This window comes from Staurois parvus, unplaced genomic scaffold, assembly GCF_062004578.1.
Source record: "Staurois parvus isolate SC_StPar_1 unplaced genomic scaffold, SC_StPar_1.0 ptg001222l, whole genome shotgun sequence".
NCBI classification, from domain to species: domain Eukaryota; kingdom Metazoa; phylum Chordata; class Amphibia; order Anura; family Ranidae; genus Staurois; species Staurois parvus.
The window spans coordinates 375,468-399,699 of record NW_028319018.1 but is presented as its reverse complement, the minus strand read 5'-3'; the positions used below and the strand labels follow the sequence as shown (position 1 = coordinate 399,699).

The 24,232-nt window shown below is 45.8% G+C and overlaps 2 protein-coding genes across 2 annotated transcripts in view; one reads left to right on the top strand and one right to left on the bottom strand.

Moving 5' to 3' along the window:
• The window catches only part of LOC149438053 (uncharacterized), a 159,098-nt gene that overhangs the window by 1,397 nt on the left and 133,469 nt on the right, over window positions 1–24,232 (top strand). The window lies entirely within an intron of this gene.
• On the bottom strand, window positions 19,705–21,095 carry LOC149438055 (uncharacterized). The gene has a single exon (XM_089660302.1). The coding sequence runs from the start codon at window positions 20,764–20,766 to the stop codon at window positions 19,705–19,707; it is 1,062 nt and encodes a 353-aa protein (XP_089516428.1). The 5' UTR covers window positions 20,767–21,095.

The following is a 24,232-nucleotide window of genomic DNA, read 5'->3' as shown; positions in this document are numbered from 1 at the left end:
GCGGCTCAACAAAAGGCTTCTGAGGAAAGCGGGCATGAAAAGCTCGGAGGAGGGCAGGGGCATGGACATCCGCAGAAGGAACCCAGGAATGCTCCTCGGGACTATACCCGCGCCAATGAACCAGAAACTGCACCCAACCGTGCACCAATCGAGAGTCCAGGATCTGGCTCACCTCATACTCTTCATGACCGTCAACCCGGATGGGACGGGGCCGAGGCAAAGAGGCAGTGAAGCGATTGCAGACTAGAGGCTTCAACAGGGAAACATGGACGACCTTGGAGATCCGCATCCCAGGAGGAAGAGCAAGAGCATAGGCCACCGGATTCACCTTACGGAGAATGCGAAAAGGACCAACAAAACGGGGGGCTAGTTTAGGTGCGGGCACCCGCAGATTGAAGTTGCGAGTAGATAACCACACCCGATCGCCGACCTGGTATGAAGGAGCGGGCAGCCGTCTGCAATCAGCCAGGAACTTCTGGCGCTGTGCCGAGTCCCTCAAGGACTTCTGGATCTGCCCCCATGAAGAACGCAGGGCAGCAAGATGGTTCTCCACAGCCGGAATGTCCTGTGGTGAGAACCCCTCAGGTAATACCCCAGGTTGGAACCCATAGTTGGCCATGAAGGGAGACATCCCAGAGGAGGAGTTGACAGCCGAGTTCCTGGCAAGCTCCGCCCAAGGCAGGAGATCGGCCCAATTGTCCTGATGGTCTGAGATATAACAATGAAGGAATTGTTCCAAGGCCTGGTTGGAACGCTCCGCAGCCCCATTGGACTGCGGGTGGTAGGCTGAAGAGAAGGAGAGCCTAATGCCCAACTGGGAGAAGAAGGCGCGCCAGAACCTGGACACGAACTGACTCCCGCAGTCGAAGACAATCACCTTGGGCAACCCATGCAGGCGAAAAATCTCCCTGGAAAAAACCGTGGCCAGTTCTTGCGCTGTTGGTAATTTCTTTAGTGTAATGCAATGGCACATTTTGGAAAAACGATCGACCATGAGAATGACCGTATGACCCCGAGACACAGGGAGGTCTACAATAAAGTCCATGCCCAGGTGTGACCAAGGACGCTCCCCATTGGGAATGGGTTGCAGAAGACCCAATGGAAGATGCCGTGGAGATTTATTCTGGGCACAGATCGAACATGCCGCTACATAAGAGGTAATGTCGACATGGAGAGTTGGCCACCAGAATAAACGAGAGACGACCCAAGACAACTGGTTCTTCCCCGGATGCCTGGCAGTTTTGGAGTTATGGTAGGTATGCAGCAGATGGGTGCGCAACCCCTCGGGTACGAAACATCTACCCTCCGGTCTCTCAGGAGGAGCGTCAGTTTGAGCCGCCAAAATCTGCCCCCCAAGGGGAGAAGTCAGACTGGTGCGAATGGCAGCCAGGATCTGATCCGGAGGTATGACCGAGGTTGGCTCAGAGTCCTCCCTGGAAAACTCAGAGTATTTCCGCGATAATGCATCAGCCCTGACATTCTTGGAACCAGGCAAATAGGAGACCACATAGTTGAACCGCGACAAGAACAAGGCCCATCTGGCCTGACTGGGTGTCAATCTCTTGGCCTCCGAAAGATAAGTCAGGTTCTTATGATCGGTAAGAATGAGGACCGGAACCGCGGAGCCCTCGAGCAGGTGCCTCCATTCCTTGAGAGCCAGAATGATTGCCAACAACTCCCTATCTCCAATCTGGTAGTTGCACTCTGCAGAGGAAAGCTTCCTGGAGTAGAACTCACAGGGAAGTAGGGGTCCATTGGGCGACCGACGTTGAGACAGGAGAGCGCCTACACCCGTCTCGGATGCATCAACCTCAAGGACGAAGGGCAATCCAGGATTGGGATGAGACAGTATCGGAGCCAAAGCGAAGGTGGATTTCAGAGCCTCGAAAGCTATGATGGCCTCAGATGGCCACTCGTGAGGATTACTGCCCTTCTTGGTTAGGTCTGACAGAGGCTTTGCCAGCGTGGAGAAGTTCCTGATGAACTTCCGATAGTAGTTGGCAAAACCCAAAAAGCGCTGAATGGGCCGAAGACCATTGGGACGAGGCCACTGCAGAACCGCCGCAACCTTTTGAGGGTCCATGGAGAATCCCTCAGCAGAAATGATGTAGCCCAAAAAGGAAACTTGGGATCGATGGAATTCGCACTTCTCGAGTTTACAAAAAAGTTTGTTCTCACGTAATCGTTGCAGCACCCGCTTGACATCCTGAAGATGGGACTCCATGGAGGCAGAGTAAACCAGGATGTCATCCAGGTAAACCACCACGCACTGCTGCAACAAGTCACAAAGGACATCATTTATGAATTCCTGAAAAACCGCGGGCGCGTTACACAACCCGAAGGGCATCACCAGGTATTCGTAGTGACCGGTTCTAGTGTTAAATACTCCTCCATGGCCTTATTCTCCGCAACCGAGAGAGGATACACCCTGCCACACGGAGGAGTGGCACCGGGTTGCAAGGATATGGTGCAGTCGTAAGGACGATGAGGAGGTAAGGCACCAGCGCGTACCTTATCAAACACGTCCAGGTACTCCCCATAGTCGGTGGGCAACACAGAGTCCGAGGAGGCACACAACACCTTGACCGGCCCACGGATGCACCTGGCCCCACACTGTGGAGACCACGAGAGAATCTCGGCCGTTCGCCAATTAAAGGTTGGATTGTGCCTCTGGAGCCAGGGGTACCCCAAAACCACCGAATAGTGCGGGGAAGAAATTACCTGAAAACAGGCCAACTCCCTGTGAACAGCCCCAATAGCTACTTCAACTGGCCTAGTCTCGTGGGTAACCTGCGGTGGTTGCAGGGGCCTGCCATCTATCGCCTCGACATCTTTCGCCTCGAGAACCAATTGGGTAACTCGAGCCTGCAGGGGAATGGAGTGCTGGGCAGCAAACAAGCTGTCCATAAACAACCCACCGGCCCCAGAATCTACCAAGGCCTGGGCCGTCACCGAGCCCTCCGCCCAAGAGAGGACAATGGTGATCAGTGGTTTATCTTTGTGGAACGCCGGGGACAAGGAGACTCCACTCAAAATCTGTCCCCGACAGGATCTCAGGTGCGAGCGTTTCCCGGACGGACCGGACAGGACTGCCAAAAGTGCCCACCAAGGCCACAGTACAGGCAGTGACCCTCCCGATGCTGAGCGGCCCGCTCTCCCTCAGAAAGGCGAGCAAACCCCAGCTCACCACCAGACAATCTATCCCCAGGAGGCATGGGAGGAGAGGGAGGAACGGGTGGGACAGAAAATACAGCTGCCAGTCGATTGGAAGGCCTCCACAGACATTCCTTGAGTGAAGGCCTCTCCCTGAGCCTGGTGTCAATCAGGATTAGGAAGGAAATGAGTGCTTCCAGCTCCACAGGCAGTTCCTTGGCTGCAATCTCGTCCTTCAATGCATCAGAAAGACCCTGAGAAAACGCAGCCACCAGAGCCTCATTGTTCCAACCCACCTCTGCCGCCAGGGTACGAAACTCTATGGCGTACTCGGCAACGGTCCATGAACCCTGATGCATAGACATGAGCAGCTTGGCAGCCGAGGCGGAGCGAGCCGGTACGTCAAATACCCTACGGAAGGCATCGACAAAACCGGAAAACTCGTGCATCACCGGATCATTCCTCTCCCATAAGGGATTTGCCCAAGCCAAGGCCTTGTCTGAGAGTAACGATATTAGGAAGCCCACCTTAGACCTCTCAGTCGGAAAAGCGTGGGGTATTAATTCAAAATAAATCCCCACCTGGTTGAGGAACCCACGACACTGACTCGGCTCACCCCCAAAGTGCTGTGGAAGAGGGGCTGAACCAGTCATACCTCTGGGCGCCGTGGGTGCCGCAGCAGCCGCGGCGGTAGGCGCAACAAGCGGAACAGCAGCGGGAGCAACCACCGGAGTGACAACCGGCTTAATAGCACCAGGAGTAAGGTGCGCGGTGCGTGCAAGCAGAGTTTGCAACACCTGAGCGAACTGAGCCAACAGGAGATCCTGTTGATCCAGTCTGGCGACCAACATTGGAAGCGAAGACGTACCTGCACCGTCAGGATTTATGGCACTTGTGTAATGTCAGTGCAGGGCTGTGGAACGGACAGGTAGGCCTAGTGGCAGGGTAACACACTGACTGATGACAACCACCACCAACAGACCGAAGTCCATCAGGGCACGGAGTCTATGTCCCAGGCTGCCCTTCACCAGGGCCCCTGATGGTGGGGATGGACTTGATGCAGCCAGGAACCAGGTCGCGGCCCCCGAGACACCCCGGCTGCGGTAATGGCCGCCGCCAATGGCATGTAGCTGGTAGGAATGACAATAGCGTAGTCAGGCAGGCCGGGTCGACAACAGCGGGACAAAACGGTACAGAACAGTAGACAGAGAATCACAGGTCACGGGCCGGGTTCAGCAACAGAAGGTCAGATCAAAGGAAACCACAGAGAATGGTCTAGTCACAAGCCGAGTCAGATTCCAGAAGAGTCACAAGAGTATGAACAGAGCTGTAGCTACACACGACACAAGTCACAAGTGCAAAGAGCATGTGCGGATCACAGGCTTATATGTGCTCAGCCACACCCCTCTGGGGGATGGACCTCAGAGACCTGAAGGCATAAAAGACTCCCACCATGCTCTGCAGAAAGCCAAGATGGATGCCAGCACATGAAGCCGCACAATCTCTGGGAAAAGGTAGGATCTTGACAGAGGGATCTCATTGTTAAAAGGTATCAGTCAGGAGAAGGGTACAAAAGAACTTCCAAGACATTAGATATACAGTTATGTTCAAAATACTAGCAGTCAGACATCACTAACCGGATCAATCACTGTTTTTGGTAGAAATGATATTTCTACATGGCAAATAATTTCCTAGCAGGTGTAGTAGAGTCATAGAAATCCAACAGACCAAACAGTCATGACATGCATGCTGCTGATTCTGTGTCATTGAATCACTCACTGAAAGGGGCGTGTTCAAAATAATAGCAGTGTGGAGTTCTATTAGTGAGGTCATTCATTCTTTGATAAACAGGTGGCAATTATTGCCCTTATTTAAGGAAGGAAGGCAGCAAATGTTGTACATGCTGGTTACAGTGCATTTCTCTCTGAAATTCTGAGGAAAATGGGTCATTCCAGACATTGTTCAGAAGAACAGCGTACCTTGATTAAAAAGTTGATTGGAGAGGGGAAAACATATAAAGAAGTGCAGAAAAGGATCGGCTGCTCAGCCAAAATGATCACAAATGCTTTAAAATGGCAACTAAAACCTGAAAGACGTGGAAGAAAGCGAAAAACTACCATTGGAATGGATAGAAGAATAACCAAAATGGCGCGGACTCAGCCAACAATCAGCTCCAGGAAGATGAAAGAAGGTGTGACGTTCCCTGTGAGGACTGTTACAATTAGAAGACGCCGATGTGAAGCCAAGCTATCTGCAAGAAGTCCCCGCAAAGTCCCACTGTTGGAAAAAGACGTGCTGAAGAGGTTACAATCTGCCAAAGAGCACATTGACTGGCCTAAAGAGAAATGGCTCCACATTTTGTGGACTGATGGAAGTAAGATTGTTCTTTTTGGGTCTAGTGGGCGGAGACAGTTTGTCAGACGACCCCCAAACACTGAATTCAAGCCACAGTACACTGTGAAGACAGTGAAGCATGGTGGTGCAAGCATCATGATATGGGGATGTTTCTCATACTACGGTGTTGGGCCTATTTATCGCATACCAGGGATCATGGATCAGTTTGAATCCATCAGAATACTTGAAGAGGTCATGCTGCCTTATGCTGAAAAGGAAATGCCCTTGAAATGGGTGTTCCAACAAGACAATGACCCCAAACACACCAGTAAACGTGCAACATCTTGGTTCCAGACCAACAAGATGGACGTTATGGAGTGGCCAGCCCAATCCCTGGATCTTCATCCGATAGAAAACTTGTGGGGGGACATCAAAAATGCCGTTTCTGAGGCCAAACCAAGAAATAGAGAAGAACTGTGGAATGTGGTCCAATCATCCTGGGCTGGAATACCTGATCACAGGGGCCAGAAGTTGGGGGACTCCATGCAACACAGATGTACAGCAGTTCTCAGAAACAGTGCGACTACAACCAAATATTCATGAAGTCATTCAAAGGAAAGCAAAATCTTCAAACATTTCTCAGTTTATATAGTGAATGTTTGAGTTTGTAAAGAAGAATACAAACACTGCGATTTTTTTGAACCGTCTAATATTCACTTTTCTTCCATTTTTTTAGAGGAACAACACAAATTTGATAAATTTTTCTTCATGTGATTTGGAATAGAATGTGTCGTGTTCCCAATGCATTTGTGTGGATGGAAATAACAGCTATTAGAAGGATTTTCAGCTTTATTCACTTTTTTCAACACACTGCTATTATTTTGAACACAACTGTACCATAGAACACAGTGAAGGCAGTCATCATCAAGTGGAGAAAATATGGTGCAGCAGTGACATCACCGACAGTGACATCACCGACAGTGACATTACCAAAAACTGGACGTCCCTCCAAATGGATGAAAAGACCAGAAGAAAACGGTTCTGGGAGACGGCCAAGAGGCCTACAGCAACATGAAAGGAGCTGCAAGAATATGTGGCAAGTCCTGGCTGTGTGGTCCATGTGACAACAATCTCCGTGTTCTTCATATGTCTGGGCTATGGGGTAGAGTGGAAGACAGAAGCCCTTTCTTAGGAAGAAAAACATCCAAGCCCGGCTACATTCTGCAAAAACACATCTGAAGTCTCCCAGAAGCATGTGGGGAAATGTTTTGGTCTGATGAAACCAAGGTTGGACTTTTTGGCCTTAATTCAAAAAGATATATTTGGCACAAAAACAACACTGCACATCACCAGAAGAACACCATACCCACTGTGAAGCATGGTGGTGGCAGCATCATGCTTTGGGGCTGTTTTTCTTCAGCTGGAACTGGGGCCTTAGTCAAGGTAGAGGGAATTATGAACAGTTCCAAATACCAGTCAATATCGGCACAAAAACTTCCGGCTTCTGCTAGAAAGCTGAACAAAGAGGAGCTTCACCTTTCAGCATGACAACCACCCAAAGCATCCATCCAAATCCACAAAGGAATGGCTTCACCAGAAGAAGATGGAAGATTTGGAATGGCCCAGCCAGAGCCCAGACCTGAATCTGATGGACAATCTGTGGGGTGATCTGAAGAGGGCTGTGCGCAGGAGATGACACTCAATCTGACAGATTTGGAGTGTTTTTACAAGGAAGAGCGGGCAAGTATTGCCAAGTCAGGATGTGCCGTGCTGATAGACTCCTCCCCTTAAAAAATGCTGGAATCACATCAAAAGGGGCTTCAACAAAGGATTAGTGTAAGGGTGTGTACACTTATGCAACCACATTATTTTAGTTTTTATTTTTATTTCCTCCACCTAAACGATTTCAGTTTGTTGTTCAATTGAGTTGTGCAGTTTATAGGTCACAATAAAGGTGGAAAATCTTCTGAAATTATTTATCTTTGTCTCATTTTTTTACATTACAGAAATCTGACATTTTAACAGGGGTGTGCAGACTTTTTATATCCACTGTATGCTGTACATTACATACTCCTGACCCCTGCACTATATACTCTATGTTGTACATTACATACTCCTGACCCCTGCACTATATACTCTATGTTGTACATTACATACTCCTGACCCCTGCACTATATACTCTATGTTGTACATTACATACTCCTGACCCCTGCACTATATACTCTATGTTGTACATTACATACTCCTGACCCCTGCACTATATACTCTATGTTGTACATTACATACTCCTGACTTCTGCTCTCCCCCTCCCCCCACTGCTATATATACACATAATATGGATTCTCTTTTGTTACACCCATTTCCTCCCAGCTGGACATTTTATATCGGATGATGTGATTGGAGCACAGACTTTTACATGGTGATAATAATGTGATAACATCCTCCAACTTTGGACCCTTAAACAGAAAGTGATAATGAGGGAGGAGTCAATACCCCAATGATGGTGGTCTTCAGGATCAGTCCAGTCTTCATCTTGGTTGTTCTCCCCCCATCCTCACTCTCTGACCTCTGGTGGGGCTCAGCCCCGCTGTTCTTCATGACTAAATCATGGACTAAATAAGGAAGTGCAGTACTTCTTGTGTTGGGAAGATGGTGATGAGTGATAGAGGGGGTGGGGACCCTCGTCCTATAATCCCCTCATCACTGTCCCTCCTATAAAAGACAGTTCTGGTTGTTTCCTCACTCTCTGACTAAGGTCCATGAATAAAGAAATGACCTGGTAGGAGATCAGAGGAGCCATTTCCTAGTAACTTGACGGTGGAATTGTAAGCTCCCCAGAGACCAAGCTGCCTGATGTGGGCGGAGTCCTGGTTTGGGGAACCAATCAGCTCCTGTCTAGTAATCCTCTTTGTCTTTGTATTTTAGTCCATGGCCGGGAGATGAGGAAAACCTCCGAGGATTGTCTCACTTTGTCTCCAGACTGGAAAGTAGAAGATGAGGACATCACACAGTATAGTCCAGGAGAAAACCCGACTCCCTCCAATGTCCATCCGGCACCACCCAGTGTAGATGCACCATCAGATTCCTCGTATCCTGAGGAACCTCAGACTGTGCGGGACTGGGCCGGCCTTCCAACAAGGAAGAGCTTCTCCTGTACTGAGTGTGGGAAGGGGTTCTGTTCTAAATCCAAACTTAATGTGCATAAAAGAACTCACACAGGGGAGAAGCCATATTCCTGTCCTGAGTGCAGGAAATGTTTTGTAGAAAAATCAACACTTATCATACATCAGAGGTCTCACACGGGGGAGAAGCCGTATTCCTGTCCTGAGTGCAGGAAATGTTTTTCAGAGAAGTCCAGTCTTTACAAACATCAGAGATCTCACACGGGGGAGAAGCCATATTCCTGTCCTGAGTGCGGGAAATGTTTTTCAGAGAAGTCCAGTCTTTACAAACATCAGAGATCTCACACGGGGGAGAAGCCATATTCCTGTCCTGAGTGCGGGAAATGTTTTTCAAGAAAGTCCTATCTGTGCACACATCAGAGATCTCACACGGGTGAGAAGCCATATTTCTGTTCTGAGTGTGGGAAATGTTTTTCAGTTAAGTCCAGTCTTAATAAACATCAGAGATCTCACACGGGGGAGAAGCCGTATTCCTGTACTGAGTGTGGGAAATGTTTTTCAGTGAAGTCCTATCTGTACACACATCAGAGATCTCACACGGGGGAGAAGCCGTATTCCTGTCCTGAGTGTGGGAAATGTTTTTCAGTGAAGTCTGATCTTTACAAACATCAGAGATCTCATACAGGGGAGAAGCCATATTCCTGTCCTGAGTGTGGGAAATGTTTTTCAACGAAGTACTATCTGTACACACATCAGAGATTTCACACGGGGGAGAAGCCGTTTTCCTGTCCTGAGTGTGGGAAATGTTTTTCAATAAAGTCCCATCTTTCCAAACATCAGAGATCTCACACGGGGGAGAAGCCGTATTCCTGTCAAGAGTGCGGAAAATGTTTTTCACAGAAGTCCAGTCTTTCCAAACATCAGAGATCTCACATGGGGGAGAAGCCACTTTCCTGTCCTGAGTGAGGGAAATGTTCCTCACTGAAGTCCTGTCTTCCTGTACATCAGGGGTCCCACACAACCCTGGAAGTGTATTAGTGCCTTGAATGTGGGAAATGTCTTCTAGATGAATGTTGCTGGACATCTCAGTTCTCGTGGGGAAGAAGCACCCCCTGATATACACCTCAGATATACTCCATGGCTGATCTTCATCATGGAAGAAACAGTTGATAAGGAGATCAGAGGCCCCCAAAGACATGGATGAAGTGCAGTAAATGTCGGGGTGCAGAGTGGTCAGTAGATCCTGGAAATGAAGGACACAACTTCAGCCCTTCTTGGGTGTCGGAGTTGCGTTTCCTGATAATGATATAGCGGGTTACAGAGCTAGAAGCCGGGAGAGCCCAGATCTCCTTATCGGGGAACTTTACACAGACAACAAGAACTTCTGAAGTTGATGTCCTTCATTTCAAGGCTCTACAGAACAGTGGTGACCCCGAAGCATCTCTCTGTCTTCAGTCCATCCTTCTCCCATCCCCCAACAGGAGGGAAGGAGAACTCCGCCCCAAACTAGGGGGGAACTTTCCTCTCATTATTTCCCTTTGCTTCTGTGTGGGTTTGGGTGGTTGGAGGAGTGCGGCATGAGAGGGAACACAGCTTGTTGTTCTATGTCTACATATGGGGTCTGGGTAGAGGGGATCCACCGGAAAATATTTCTACTCTTTGATTTTGTGCAAATCGTTTCTGTTTTCACTTTGAAGGGCGATATTATGTGTGGTTTGTAAAAGGGATTGGCCCAATAGATACCGCCCCACTTAGAGAATAGATGAACTAATATGACCAGCATTCATTCAGCCATGTCACATGTTGGGATCTTTTCTACAATACTTTGTTATAATAATGGAACACGTTGTGTATTGTATTGTACACCAATAATAATGACTCCGCCCCCACATTCCAGACAAGGGATCTTCCTGACCAATCCGATTCCTTCCTTTGTTATTTCCTGATTCTATGATTACAATCTTGTTAGAAGTAAAACTATAATAAAGAATTTATTGAGTGAAAAGAATTGTGTGTGTCGGGGCCATGATGGGGATCTTTGGGGCCCAAACATTTCTCACAGGAGACACTTTACAAGCCTTTACAGGTCATCCAGTTTCTGGTTCACCATGAATAATGGTCCAGAGTGCAGGGGTCAGGAGACTACTTCATACAGCCCTGCAAACAACGTGCAGTGGTCAGGAGTTACATCCCAGAGTACAGAGTGCAGTGGTCAGGAGACTACTTCATACAGCCGTGCAAACAATGTGCAGTGGTCAGGAGTATGTGATTTCCATCCCAGAGTGCATAGTGTAGTGGTCAGGAGTATGTGATTTACATCCCAGAGTACAGAATGTAGTAGTCAGGAGTATGTGATTTACATCCCATAGTACAGAGTGTAGCGGTCAGGAGTATGTGATTTCCATCCCAGAGTACAGAGTGTAGCGGTCAGGAGTATGTGATTTCCATCCCAGAGTACAGAGTGTAGTGGTCAGGAGTATGTGATTTCCATCCCAGAGTACAGAGTGTAGTGGTCAGGAGTATGTGATTTCCATCCCAGAGTACAGAGTGTAGTGGTCAGGAGAATGTGATTTCCCTCCCAGAGCACAGAGTGTAGTGGTCAGGAGTATGTGATTTACATCCCATAGTACAGAGTGTAGTGGTCAGGAGTATGTGATTTACATCCCAGAGTGCAGTGGTCAGGAGTATGTGATTTACATCCCAGAGTACAGAGTGTAGTGGTCAGGAGAATGTGATTTACATCCCAGAGTACAGAGTGCAGTGGTCAGGAGTATGTGATTTCCATCCCAGAGTACAGAGTGTAGTGGTCAGGAGAATGTGATTTCCCTCCCAGAGCACAGAGTGTAGTGGTCAGGAGAATGTTATTTCCCTCCCAGAGCACAGAGTGTAGTGGTCAGGAGAATGTGATTTCCATCCCAGAGTACAGAATGTAGTGGTCAGGAGCATGTGATTTCCATCCCAGAGTACAGAGTGTAGTGGTCAGGAGTATGTGATTTCCATCCCAGAGTGTAGTGGTAAGGAGTATGTGATTTCCATCCCAGAGTACAGAGTGTAGTGGTCAGCAGTATGTGATTTCCATCCCAGAGTACAGAGTTTAGTGGTCAGGAGTATGTGATTTACATCCCAGAGTACAGAATGCAGTGGTCAGGAGTATGTGATTTCCATCACAGAGTACAGAATGTAGTGGTCAGGAGTATGTGATTTACATCCCAGAGTACAGAGTGTAGTGGTCAGGAGAATGTGATTTACATCCCAGAGTACAGAGTGCAGTGGTCAGGAGTATGTGATTTCCATCCCAGAGTACAGAGTGTAGTGGTCAGGAGAATGTGATTTCCCTCCCAGAGCACAGAGTGTAGTGGTCAGGAGAATGTTATTTCCCTCCCAGAGCACAGAGTGTAGTGGTCAGGAGAATGTGATTTCCATCCCAGAGTACAGAATGTAGTGGTCAGGAGCATGTGATTTCCATCCCAGAGTACAGAGTGTAGTGGTCAGGAGTATGTGATTTCCATCCCAGAGTGTAGTGGTAAGGAGTATGTGATTTCCATCCCAGAGTACAGAGTGTAGTGGTCAGCAGTATGTGATTTCCATCCCAGAGTACAGAGTTTAGTGGTCAGGAGTATGTGATTTACATCCCAGAGTACAGAATGCAGTGGTCAGGAGTATGTGATTTCCATCACAGAGTACAGAATGTAGTGGTCAGGAGTATGTGATTTACATCCCAGAGTACAGATTGCAGTGGTCAGGATTATGTCATTTCCATCCTAGATTACAGAATGTAGTGGTCAGGAGTATGTGATTTACATCCCAGTGTACAGAATATAGTGGTCAGGAGTATGTGATTTCCATCCCAGAGTGTAGTGGTCAGGAGTATGTGATTTCCATCCCAGAGTACAGAATGTAGTGGTCAGGAGTATGTGATTTACATCCCAAAAGTACAGAGTGCAGTGGTCAGGGATATACAGCCCTGTGTACAGAATGTAGTGGTCAGGAGTATATTTTAGGCCTGTGTACAGAGCGCAGTGGTCAGGAGTATGTCATATACTGCCCAGCATGCATAGTACAATGGTCAGGATTTTGTGGTATACAGCCCGGTATACAGAGTACACTGGTGAGGAATATAAACCCTTGTAAGGAATGCAGGTATCCAGTGACAGCAGGGAGGACCAGATCGGTGGGCTATGCCTATGAAATGTGGAATAAGACGGAGTAGGAGGAGTGTGATTACAGGGGGTGTAAAGTCAGAAGGTTTGTTACCTCCATGCATTCTATATATGAAGGTAAATACCCTTTGTGCAGCAGCCCCCCCCAATACTCACCTGAGCCCCAGCAATATGCAGAAGATCCTCAGCAGTCTGTGCATGCTCCCTCCTCATTGGTTGAGACAGGAGCAGGGACCATTGGCTCCTGCTGCTGTCAATCACATCCAGTGAGCCAAGGAGGAGGGAGAGGGGACTCTGTGGACACAGAGCAGTGGCTCGCTCTCAAACCTGCTTGGATGCCCCTGTGATGGATATGGTAAAATGCCTATTTGGTTTCCTGTTGAATATTTAAATTTTTCTATACATATCTACTTTTATACTTTTTATTTTTCTAAATGCTTTGTATGAATATATATATATATATATATGTGTGTGTATATCTTTTCCCTGCTGGGCTTTGTGGTACTTTAAGAAATCCTTGCTCAAAAAATGGCTGCTTGGCAATCCCTCCCATCGAGTGAACTTGAAGAACAAAAATATTTTCTTTCCAAGATAACACCTAAGAGGAGATCACCACGAGCCCTGAAGGAAGTTTGCCTGGTATGGACATGACCAATTAGAAGCGTATACGTAGCCCAGTAACACTGCTCACTACCCTGGCATTATCTTGCAGATATAAACTCACTTTTTCATTCCAATAAACTAGAAGTTTTCACAGACTACACGTGTGTCAGTGTGGCTTTCTTCATGTGCGTGCACTAAAGAGCTAGCATGATTAATTAGGACAGGAACAGATAATCATCGGACACTTAGTCCGGACTAAATCACTCCCATAACAAGCTGCTTGCTGTGGGGGCACTCAACAGGAGGGAGGGGCCAGGACCACCTGTGGGGGACCCGAGAAGAGGAGGATCCAGGCTGCTCTGTGCAAACCCATCACACACAGCAGTAAGTACGACATGTTTGTTTTAAAAGAAAAAAAATGTTGCCTTTACAATCGCTTTAAGAGGAGTTTACTAATGGACACGACACCCTCCGACACCCTCAGACCATAAACAAAGCAAAAGTGACAAATAAATGTGACAGCAAATAACTAACCCAACAACCTGACTATAATACACTGTGTACAATGGAGGGAAGCTGACATACACCGGGCAGACCCAGGACTGGGAATCAGGGGAGCAGAGATGGGGGAACAGGATGCAAGAAAACCAGAATCAGGGGAAAGTATACAAGATACAGGACGCAGGATCCAGCAGGGAAGCGGCTCACAGGCAGAACACTGAGGGACTGATGAAAACTACGGGGGGATTATATACCTTCCCAGCAGCCAGCATCAGGTGGAGCCTCATTACTGACATCTTCTGTCTGCTGGGAGACAAAGCAATGTCTCCTCTCTACTTCCTCCTGAATCACCTCTCACCCAGAGCTTCCTGTCTGTACCTGACATCACTTCCTGTCTATACCTATATCACCATCTGTACCTGACATCACTTCCTGTCTGTACCTGACATCACTTCCTGTATGTACCTAACATAATTTCCCATGTGTACCTGACATCACTTCTCATGTGTACCTGGCATCACTTTCTGTCTGTACCTGACATCACTTCCCATCTGTACCTGTCATCACTTTCTGTCTGTAACTGGTATCACTTCCTGTCTGGGTAGAAGGGTGCTCACCATGTGGTGGAGCTCAGAGGAACTGCAGCTCTAAGAAATGTCTCATAGTTTGAACCTTGTTGTTGTTTCCAAGTGTTCTCCAATGTTCATGTCCATGACTTGTTGGTTCCAGGACTCTTCAGAGTGGCAGTGAGGTGATGACTCCGGAACACTCCCTGGGTTCCATCACCAGGCCCTGCAATTATACCCGACTGCTGGGAGCCGGCATCTCCTTTCCTATAGTGAAAGTATAATTCTGACATCAGCAGAGAGGCAGCGGGAGGGTGGGATCAGGTAAGTACCACCACTGACCACCAATGCTGGGCTGGGGGTAAACTTTATTCTCACTGACACCAACAATGGGGCTTATTTTATCTCACTGACACCAACAATGGGGCTTATTTTATCTCACTGACACCAACAATGGGGCTTATTTTATCTCACTGACACCAACAATGGGGCTTATTTATCTCACTGACACCAATGATGGATGTCAAAGAAATCATGCCCACTGTGACTGGGTAACTGGAGTGAGATCCTTGATTGGTGGAGAATGAATGAGGGTGGAGCTTTCTCTGAATTCTCATCTGCTGTATTTTTAACTGAAATTTCACCATTCATAAATCATTGAACTAATATTGTGTAAAATAATAAAACTCATAAAACATTAGAACTACTAACAATTTATCCTCTAGTGTGTCTGCTGTTGTGAAGAAATATATATAATATTTTGGGGTTTTAAGTAATTTTAAGGAATAAATGGTTTTTAAAACGTAAACAAAAAAATTAAAAATATCTCCAGGACTCCATAGACCCCTTCCTTCCACACAGTCTCCAGGAGCCGGGAAACCACAGAGAAACCAAGTGTCCCCCGACTTCCTCTCCATGCTGGGATGTCCCCCTGGTTGGGTGCCCCCTACAGTAGAAGAAGCAGACTGCACCTGCCTACATCTTCTTTATGCTTTGTCTGATCAGGATGGCGGTCATTTCTCCCTGAACACGGAGCGCCCTAAACACGAGGTAAACGTGGTGCAGCATTGAGCCCCGTCCAGCTGTAGTGTAGACTTTGACAGGCTGCAGGCAGCGGGGCTGGACGCTGTACCTGTGCCTACCAGGTGTATTATAATGCCAGCATTGCACCCACAGGGGCTGGACCCCCCATGTACAAGGGGCCTAAGAGATACCATCAGCTGGTGTCCCATTCCACCAGACCCCTATAACTGGAAGAGGACATGTTTGGGGGGATGTGTTGTAGAAGAACCCAGACCACGGTATTGTGTGATGAAATTATAATTCAACTTTATTAATCATATATATGTGACACTTTAACAACAGAAGAAAAGAGATAGATTGTTTACATTTCAAGGATCTATTTATACCATTTATATCATCTATGCTAAGAAACCGATTAACATATGACACACCCCTCATTAATACCAGCCCCGCCCACTTATGTGACCCTCTAAACATCCAGATCCCTGTAAATTCCCAGAAGACACTTTCATCTTTTATCCACAACAAGCTGATTGGGTACAAGAGAACCCCGAGCCCCTCCTGCTCATTCCCACACAAGTCCATGTCACCATCTACAAGGTGAGAGGACCTGAAGGAGAACAAGACCAGGACCACCAGGACCATCGCCTGACTGAAGCCATGCTCACATTTCTTTCTAATGCTGCTTCTATGGTCTCCTCAGATACAGATTTGGCAGATGTACATTAGTGGAACCCTTTCACTCCGGCCAACGTAAGGTTTCCATCAGCAGCAGCACGGCCTTATAGCTATAGCACCCGGGGGTTGTCTACATTTGTTAGGCCAACTGTCAGCTTTCTGGTGGAAGTGATTCAGCCACACTGAAGGTCCTCCCCCCCGACATGTATTCCTGGCTCAGCTGTCCCTCCTGCAAGCCCAAGGCAGGCATGGTGGGTGTCAGTGGTGAGAGCAGAAGGAGATCAGCAAACATCTGATCTCTGATCTCCCCTTCAGTGAATGAATGTGGGAGGTGGGAGATTGTCATTTCTGGGTTCAGTGCTGTCATTCTCCAGTCACTATGGTTTGGGAAGGAGCTGATTAGGGATGATCTGTGCTTGAACATCTTTCTTGGGGTACAGAGGTAACATTGGGGGTCTAATAATGTTCTGATGTCTCTTTAAAGAGGACCTGTGACCAGAAATATGTATCACGGGGAGCTATCAACCCCCATCTGATAGAAGCCATGTTAAGTGAAGAAAGAGATGAAAAAAATTTAAGTAACACTATAAGAATAAAAACCCACAAAACAAATCACACAACACATTTTACATATCATTGCACAAGCGAGAGTGAGAACAATCATTCTGAGGCCATCATTCACGGGTAACTATCTGAACTGATAACCTATAAAGGCTCTTAAAGCGTCATCTTTGAACAATTTTTGGTTCTCAAGTTTGTCACCATTTCACAAGTACGCACAATTTGTAAAGTTTGACATGTTTGGTATCTATATACTTGATGCCAACCCCATATTTTATATTTCACCAAACAATTTGGGTCATATATTGTGTTCTTTCTGCAATAACATTTTCTTTTTTTTACAGAAAATATGTATTTGATAAACAGCTGTGCTAATATTCTGTGACATGAAAAATGGCAACTACCACCATTATATTCTCCAGAGTCTCTGCTTTCAGAAAATAAAAGAAATGTTTGGGGTTTTAAATAATCATATGGCCTAAAATGTGAAATTAACTAAAAACAAAAGAAAAATAATCTCTGGCAGTGAAAGAAAATACAGCAATATATAACATTTCAAAATCAAAACTATGGTAGCAACAAATGGCTTAAGAAGCAAACCCACCATATTACTCAACCAGGTTCCAACTAAACCCACCCAAAACATTGGATCCCACCTCCTCCCACCCAGGTTCCTGTTGGAACTCCTTTACCTTGTGTAGATATCCCCTTCTGATATCCTCATGATCTAATTTAAATGTACAACACTCTCTATCTGACATCATTTGTAGACTCCACCTTGGTCTGCCAAGAGATAGTCAGCTGCCAAGCAGTTCTGTGACAACACCTTAGGTGGTAGAGCCACTTCTGCTGTCAGATCTGATATACCATCAATGGTGTCATTGGTTATCTGATCCATGACTCCAGTACACCGGTCCATCTTACTTATCTTAGATTCCCCATCCCATCTATGAAGGGCTCACTGCATAAAACATCTCCAATCCAGAGAAAATGTTTCTTCTCACTGGAAGGCCAGGGGAGTATTGGAAGAAATTGAGGCTTTCCCTTACAGATATGGGGGGAGGGGCAACATAACCTCAAGTACAGCTATGGGTGGAATTGAAGGGAAGACATTTTAGGGTGCTCCTTCCACAACAAGCAAATGTTATCTGGAAGGACTAGGAATCCATTGGACCAATGGGGATTAAACATTCTGCAATTACATTGAGAAACCATGAAATGTTACTGGCCTGTGATTGGCTCTCCTATTGTTAGTGAAGTAAGTGAGACTCCCTTTGTCGGTGTCATTAATGGAAACAAACCATGTGAAATGTTTCTTCCAAATCCAAAAAGGTGACCCCCTTGGGTAAGTACCCATCCTAATATTCCTGATATGAGTTTGTAGTCCCTGCTACTACAGGAAACATGTGGGCAATCATTTACACCTTTTACAGCAGGACAGTAAATATCAGAACACAATTCAAACAGAAGACCAACAGCAGGAAGTCTGCTAACTGAATGTGTAATGCAATCTGTCATTAGCATTCCCAGAGTTCCCTCTGCAACATAGTTGTATCAGCTGTTGGTCCTGTCTGTAGAACTGTTATTTCCCCACCTTCTGTAACAGGGTGACAACCCTGATCATTCTGCAGGAACATTACACAGCAGCGTTGTCACCCTGTACAGGGAAGTCTTAGATAGATTATAAGTAAGACACACAACAAGTAAAGTCCAACTCCAGCTAACACTTCTACAGCAGTTACAGCAACAGGATTTCTATAAGGTTCAACCCACCATATGACTGGAAGATGACAGTTGTAAGCACCCCCAGCAGTGTTATATGGTGTTTCCTACCCCCCCCAACTTTCATTTTTGCCAAATAGCTTGGCCTTCTACAGGAAGCAGAAAAAACAGATCTACTGGGAGGGTCAACAGGTAATAAAAATGTTATAAGGGGAGACTCAGAAAACATAAAACATTTATGCTAATGACAGATTCCACCATTTATATAATTATTGATTTTGCCCGTTGTTACACTTTAGTGCCGATGTCTTAGCATTTCCAGGAATAATTAGTGCTCTTTGCACACTTTGCCCCAAAAAGGGACCCGTTCATTCAGAGTCATTAAGGTGAACCCCAATAAGAGGAATTTCAGTCTCCCAGAAGAAGTGGTAGGAATATGACCGCACACTTAGCACTTTGTAAGTTCAGATCTCTTGCAGTTGTACCGTGTGAATAGTTTATGGAGATGAGCAATAGCTGGACAGAAAAAAAAAGGATAACAAGGACATCCAATCATCACCTGATAGAATCCCTTTTGAGAAAACCAGATGAAACATAAGTGGCCAGCTGGTATTAGGTGATACTGTTGAATATGTCCCCTAAAACAGCATTAACTCCATGTTGGAAGGCCTACACCAGCTTAAGAAGTTACTCTCTAACCACACAGAGACCTCTATCTGGCTGGTATCTCAGCTACAGACCTGCCTGCAAAGATGTCATCCATGAGAGGAGATGGAACATGGAAAGGAGGCATTGATCATGGGAGAGGAGGTGGTACATGTAATGGGAGGTGTGGACAAAGTGGGCTTAGCTGGAGCCCTCAAGCCAGCTTATGGTGTATCAGTTCTCAAAAAAACCTGGAATGGACTCTCCTAATGAGTTTTCAGAGGCTTGGCAAGAATCCATAGGACCCCATCCTAGACTCTGGTACTGAGGCATTGTTGGTCATGTATTGGTTGGTCAGATTCTGGCAATGAAGAAAACACACGGGAACATAGCTCAGTTAGTGAATGATGAAAATGCATTACATGTTCAGTCAATGCTCCATAAAAAAGGATAAAGATGAGAATGATGAGGAATACAGTTCAGTCATTGCTGCTTGTCTGAAGAAATGTCCAAAGGTGAAATATTCACAGGCCTTCTAGGTGTGTTTCTGATGGACATAATCACTAAACCCAATGAATCTGATCATTAGAGTTCTGTTTGTTCAAAGTTTTTTTTTTAAGTAGCATCATGTCTTCCTTAGTTTGTGGGAAGACATTGGGCCTGTGAACCTAATGGGACAGCTGCAACTTTTTTAATATTGCCCCTTCTTCTGGAGTTTCCTATATGCAGCTCAAGCTTGTGAATCCTCTGGTGACAGATTAGCCCGGCATTACCTGTAAAAGCTTTGTCACATTCTGAACATTGATATGGCTTCTCTCCAGTATGAACCCTCTCATGTATGACAAGGTTTCCTCTCCATTTAAAAGTTTTCTCACATTCAGAACAATGATATGGCTGCTCTCCAGTGTGAATCCTCTGGTGTGCTATGAGAACTGACTTCTGTGTAAAAGCTTTGTCACATTCAGAACACTGATATGGTTTCTCTCCAGTGTGGATCCTCTGGTGTGTGATAAGATCTGACTTCCATGTAAAAGCTTTGTCACATTCAGAACACTGATATGGCTTCTCTCCAGTGTGACCTCTTTTGTGTATGATAAGATATGACTCCCATGTAAAAGTTTTGTCACATTCAGAACACTGATATGGCTTCTCTCCAGTGTGCATCCTCTGGTGTGTGATAAGATATGACTTCTGTGTAAAAGCTTTGTCACATTCAGAACATTGATATGGCTTCTCTCCAGTGTGCATCCTCCGGTGTATGATAAGATGTGACTTCTGTGTAAAAGCTTTGTCACATTCAGAACACTGATATGACTTCTCTCCAGTGTGAATCCTCTGGTGTGTGATAAGATGTGACTTCCGTGTATAAGTTTTGTCACATTCAGAACACTGATATGGCTTCTCTCCAGTGTGAATCCTCTGGTGTGATATAAGATCTGACTTATGTCTAAAAGCTTTGTGACATTCAGAACACTGATATGACTTCTCTCCAGTGTGGATCCTCTGGTGTATGATAAGATGTGGCTTCCTTGTAAAAGCTTTGTCACATTCAGAACACTGATATGGCTTCTCTCCAGTGTGACTCCTTTGGTGTATAAGAAGATTTGACTTCCATGTAAAAGTTTTATCACATTCAGAACACTGATATGGCTTCTCTCCAGTGTGAACCTTCTGGTGTGTGCTATGTTTTGCCTCCATTGTAAAATCTTTGTCACGTTCCAAACAAGAAACCGCTTGAAATGACTCCTCTTATGTATACACGGGTTGGACTTTACTGTAAAGCAATTGTCACATCCAGAGCACTGAAATGACTTTTCTCTTGTTACCCTCTGAGGTTGGATCAGTGTTGAAGAGGACCCAAAGCACTTATGACACTTAGAACACGGATATGACTTGTGTCCTGTGTGACTCCTCCAGTGAACTGCAATAAAAACTTTCCATCAATTAAGACACCCAGATGTTTGGTTTTCCATGTGACTGAGTTGTATTCACGAAGACCAGCATGACCAAAAACGTGATTCGTCAATCCACCTGTACAAAAAAAAATAAAAATCAGAATTCTATATAAAGAGCTAAAGTTGTTTTTTATTTTTAATGATCATTAATAAATATATCTTATATATCATCGCAGGCTGTGTCAGCATTATGGTTGTCCTCAAAGGGCCAGTTGTAACTGTAAGACTAGACGTCCAGAGCACCTCCCCCCATAACATCAGATGTCAAGAACCCCACACCCACCCTAACATCACCGTGCACCTCCTTTGGGGGCAGAACTGGAAAGAAGAAAGTGCAGGGTCTGGAGGAGGACCAGAGGAGGAGTGGAGTCAATTACCAGAGTCTGCTGAATGCTGAGACCAAGAGAGGTGGAGATGAGGGGATGCTGCAGCTGCACTGAGAGGTGCAGGATTTGGCAGAGGAGTTCTTTTCTCCTCTCTGCTGCCGACTCCTGAGACAAGGTGGGGGAGGAGACAAGGGGTACCTGCAGGAGAGATGCAAGGGCCACATGAAATAACCTGGATGGCAGGATCCGGATACAAGTGTTTGTGGCGAAGCTTTTTGAGCCCGAATGCCCAAACTGCAACACAAAACCACCTTTTTTATTTCAAAGTGCCAACACTGGAATGAATCACTTGCCTACCGGGCACTTCTACCCCCTTCCTGCCCAGGACAATTTTCAGCTTTCAGTGCTGTTGCACTTAACAATGACAATTGTGCGGTCATGCAACACTGTATTCATATGTAATTTTTAGCATTTTTTTCACACAAATAGAGCTTTTTTTGGTGGTATTTAATCACCACTGGGTGTTTTATTTTTTGCAATATAAATGAAAAAAGAGCAAAAAATTAAAAACATAAAAGGTTTCCTTTGCTTCTATTCTAAAATTTTGCAAACAGGTAATGTTTCTTCTTTGATGTGCGTTGGTGAGGCTGCACTGATGGGCATTGATGAGGCGGCACAGATAGGTAGCACTGATGAGGCGGCACTGGTGATGCACTGATATGAAGGAAATGATGGGCACTGATAAGCGGCACTGACTGATAGCACCAACTGGAGGCACTGACAGACGGCACTGACTGGCGAAACTGCTGGGCATCATTGATGGGTGGCACTGATGGGCAGCACTGATGGGCGGCACTGATCAGTGGCACTGCTGGGCAGCACTGACAGGCGACACCGCTGGACACTGATGGGTGACACTTCTGGGCGGCATTGCTGGGCACTGCTGAATGGCACAGATAATCAGTGCCCTGATTATTAGTGCAGATTTCCCCTGTCACATTTGCCGGTTACACTGTTCAACAGGTAAAAAGTTTTGGGCATAAAATTAGCTAATCTTACATAATTTTGGGGTGCTGAAAACGAAAATGACCCTAAAAAATGTTGATTGGCTCTAGTTTCCATGATATATTCACCCATCTAATGACGTAAGCCATTCAAAATTATGATGCAACTTCAGCTGCATATTGCGCAATTGATACTGGTGACCAATAGAAAATGTCATGTATACTGAGATGATGCAATATTAGCCTTTAATTGCATCACTTCACTGCATAAAAGCTGCAGTATCTGTAGCTGATTGGAGTTCGTCTTTACATTTCGTTTTATGCTTATATAGGCTACTCAGTAATGCCTCGAACTTGTGTGAATAAAGCAGATAATTTCTGCTATATCTGCGGTGAAATAACTTTTATCTCACAAAAAAGGAGGATAACAGGAATGATTAAGAAAGCCTACAACTTGTATTTTGGCTGCAAGATAGGAGACCAGGACAAGAGCTGGGCACCACATATATGCTGCAATTCTTGTGGGACGGCACTGGAGCAATGGTTGAATGGAAAAAAGGCATCTATGCCTTTCGCTGTGCCAATGATTTGGAGAGCCCCAACAGATCATGTTAGTAATTGTTACTTTTGTATGGTGCCTCCAATTGTAAAAGGGCTAAATAAGAAGAAAAAGTTATCTATGCACTATCCAAATATTCCATCGGCAATACGTCCAGTTCCTCATGGAGAGGGGCTACCAATTCCTAAAGCACCAGAATCCTTCGTGGTTGAGTCAAGTGAGGAAGAACCTGAAGCGTGTAGTCATCAACCGTCAAACTCACATGACCCAGACTTTCTTCCATCCACACCCACTGAACCACACCTCATTACACAAGTGGAATTGAGCGATTTTATCAGAGACCTGGATCTTCCGAAGAACAAGGCAGAGCTTTTGGGGTCAAGACTACAACAGTGGAATCTCCTAGCAAGTGATGTTCGTACGCTTCCATCAAGACATTGCAGCTATGGAAAGAAGATATCAAGGTAAATGGAGCCCATCAATGCTTGCTGACTATTGCTGGACAGTTGTAAGAGATAGCCCTTTCCTCGAATACAAGAGAAAAGCCAAGAGAAGCAAAACCGACACAAACTGAAGACAAAACTAGTGAGAATCCTAAGTATTAAAATGATTCAACTTAGCTTATGGCTATAATTTTTCTTGGTAATCCTATGCAATATATTATGCCATTTAGGCTTTGTTATGTAGTCATATCACTTGCTTTATATTTGTGGAAAGACATCTATCTATATAATTATTGTGCATTATGTAGTCATTACGCCTATAGTAGAAAACTTTCCGTTTACAGAAAAACTAGAGCCAATTGACAAATTTCATTGTTATATTTGAACTCAGAATGTGAAATTCATTAAGAAATGGATCCTTTTGTTTCCAAAACTGGCAAAAAATAAAAATTTGTTGAACAGTGTTATCTGCAGTACTTTCTTCAATGTGTGACAGCGTGCAGCCGATTACCAGCAACTCTATTTACACTGTGATCAGCTGTGTCATTGGATACAGTTGATCACGTGGTAAAAGGCTGCTGTGATTGGCCTTTTACCTTATCACGTGATCAGCTGTATCCATAGGACACAGCGATCACTGGCAGCGCAGGGTGTGTGCCACTGGGTTCGCGTTGTGGGACGCCCTCCCAGAACTAGACAACTGTGCTGTAGCCATCTTTTGGCTATAGCATGGTTGGCAAGCAGTTAACCACTTGCCTACAGAGCACTTCTACCCCCTTCCTGCCTACAGGGCACTTCTACCCCCTTCCTGCCTACAGGGCACTTCTACCCCCTTCCTGCCTACAGGGCACTTCTACCCCCTTCCTGCCTACCGGAC

Excerpts from the sequence above, each read along its gene's own strand:
- LOC149438055 (XM_089660302.1), bottom strand. The coding sequence starts at position 20,766 with ATGGAGGCAAAACATAGCACACACCAGAAGGTTCACACTGGAGAGAAG.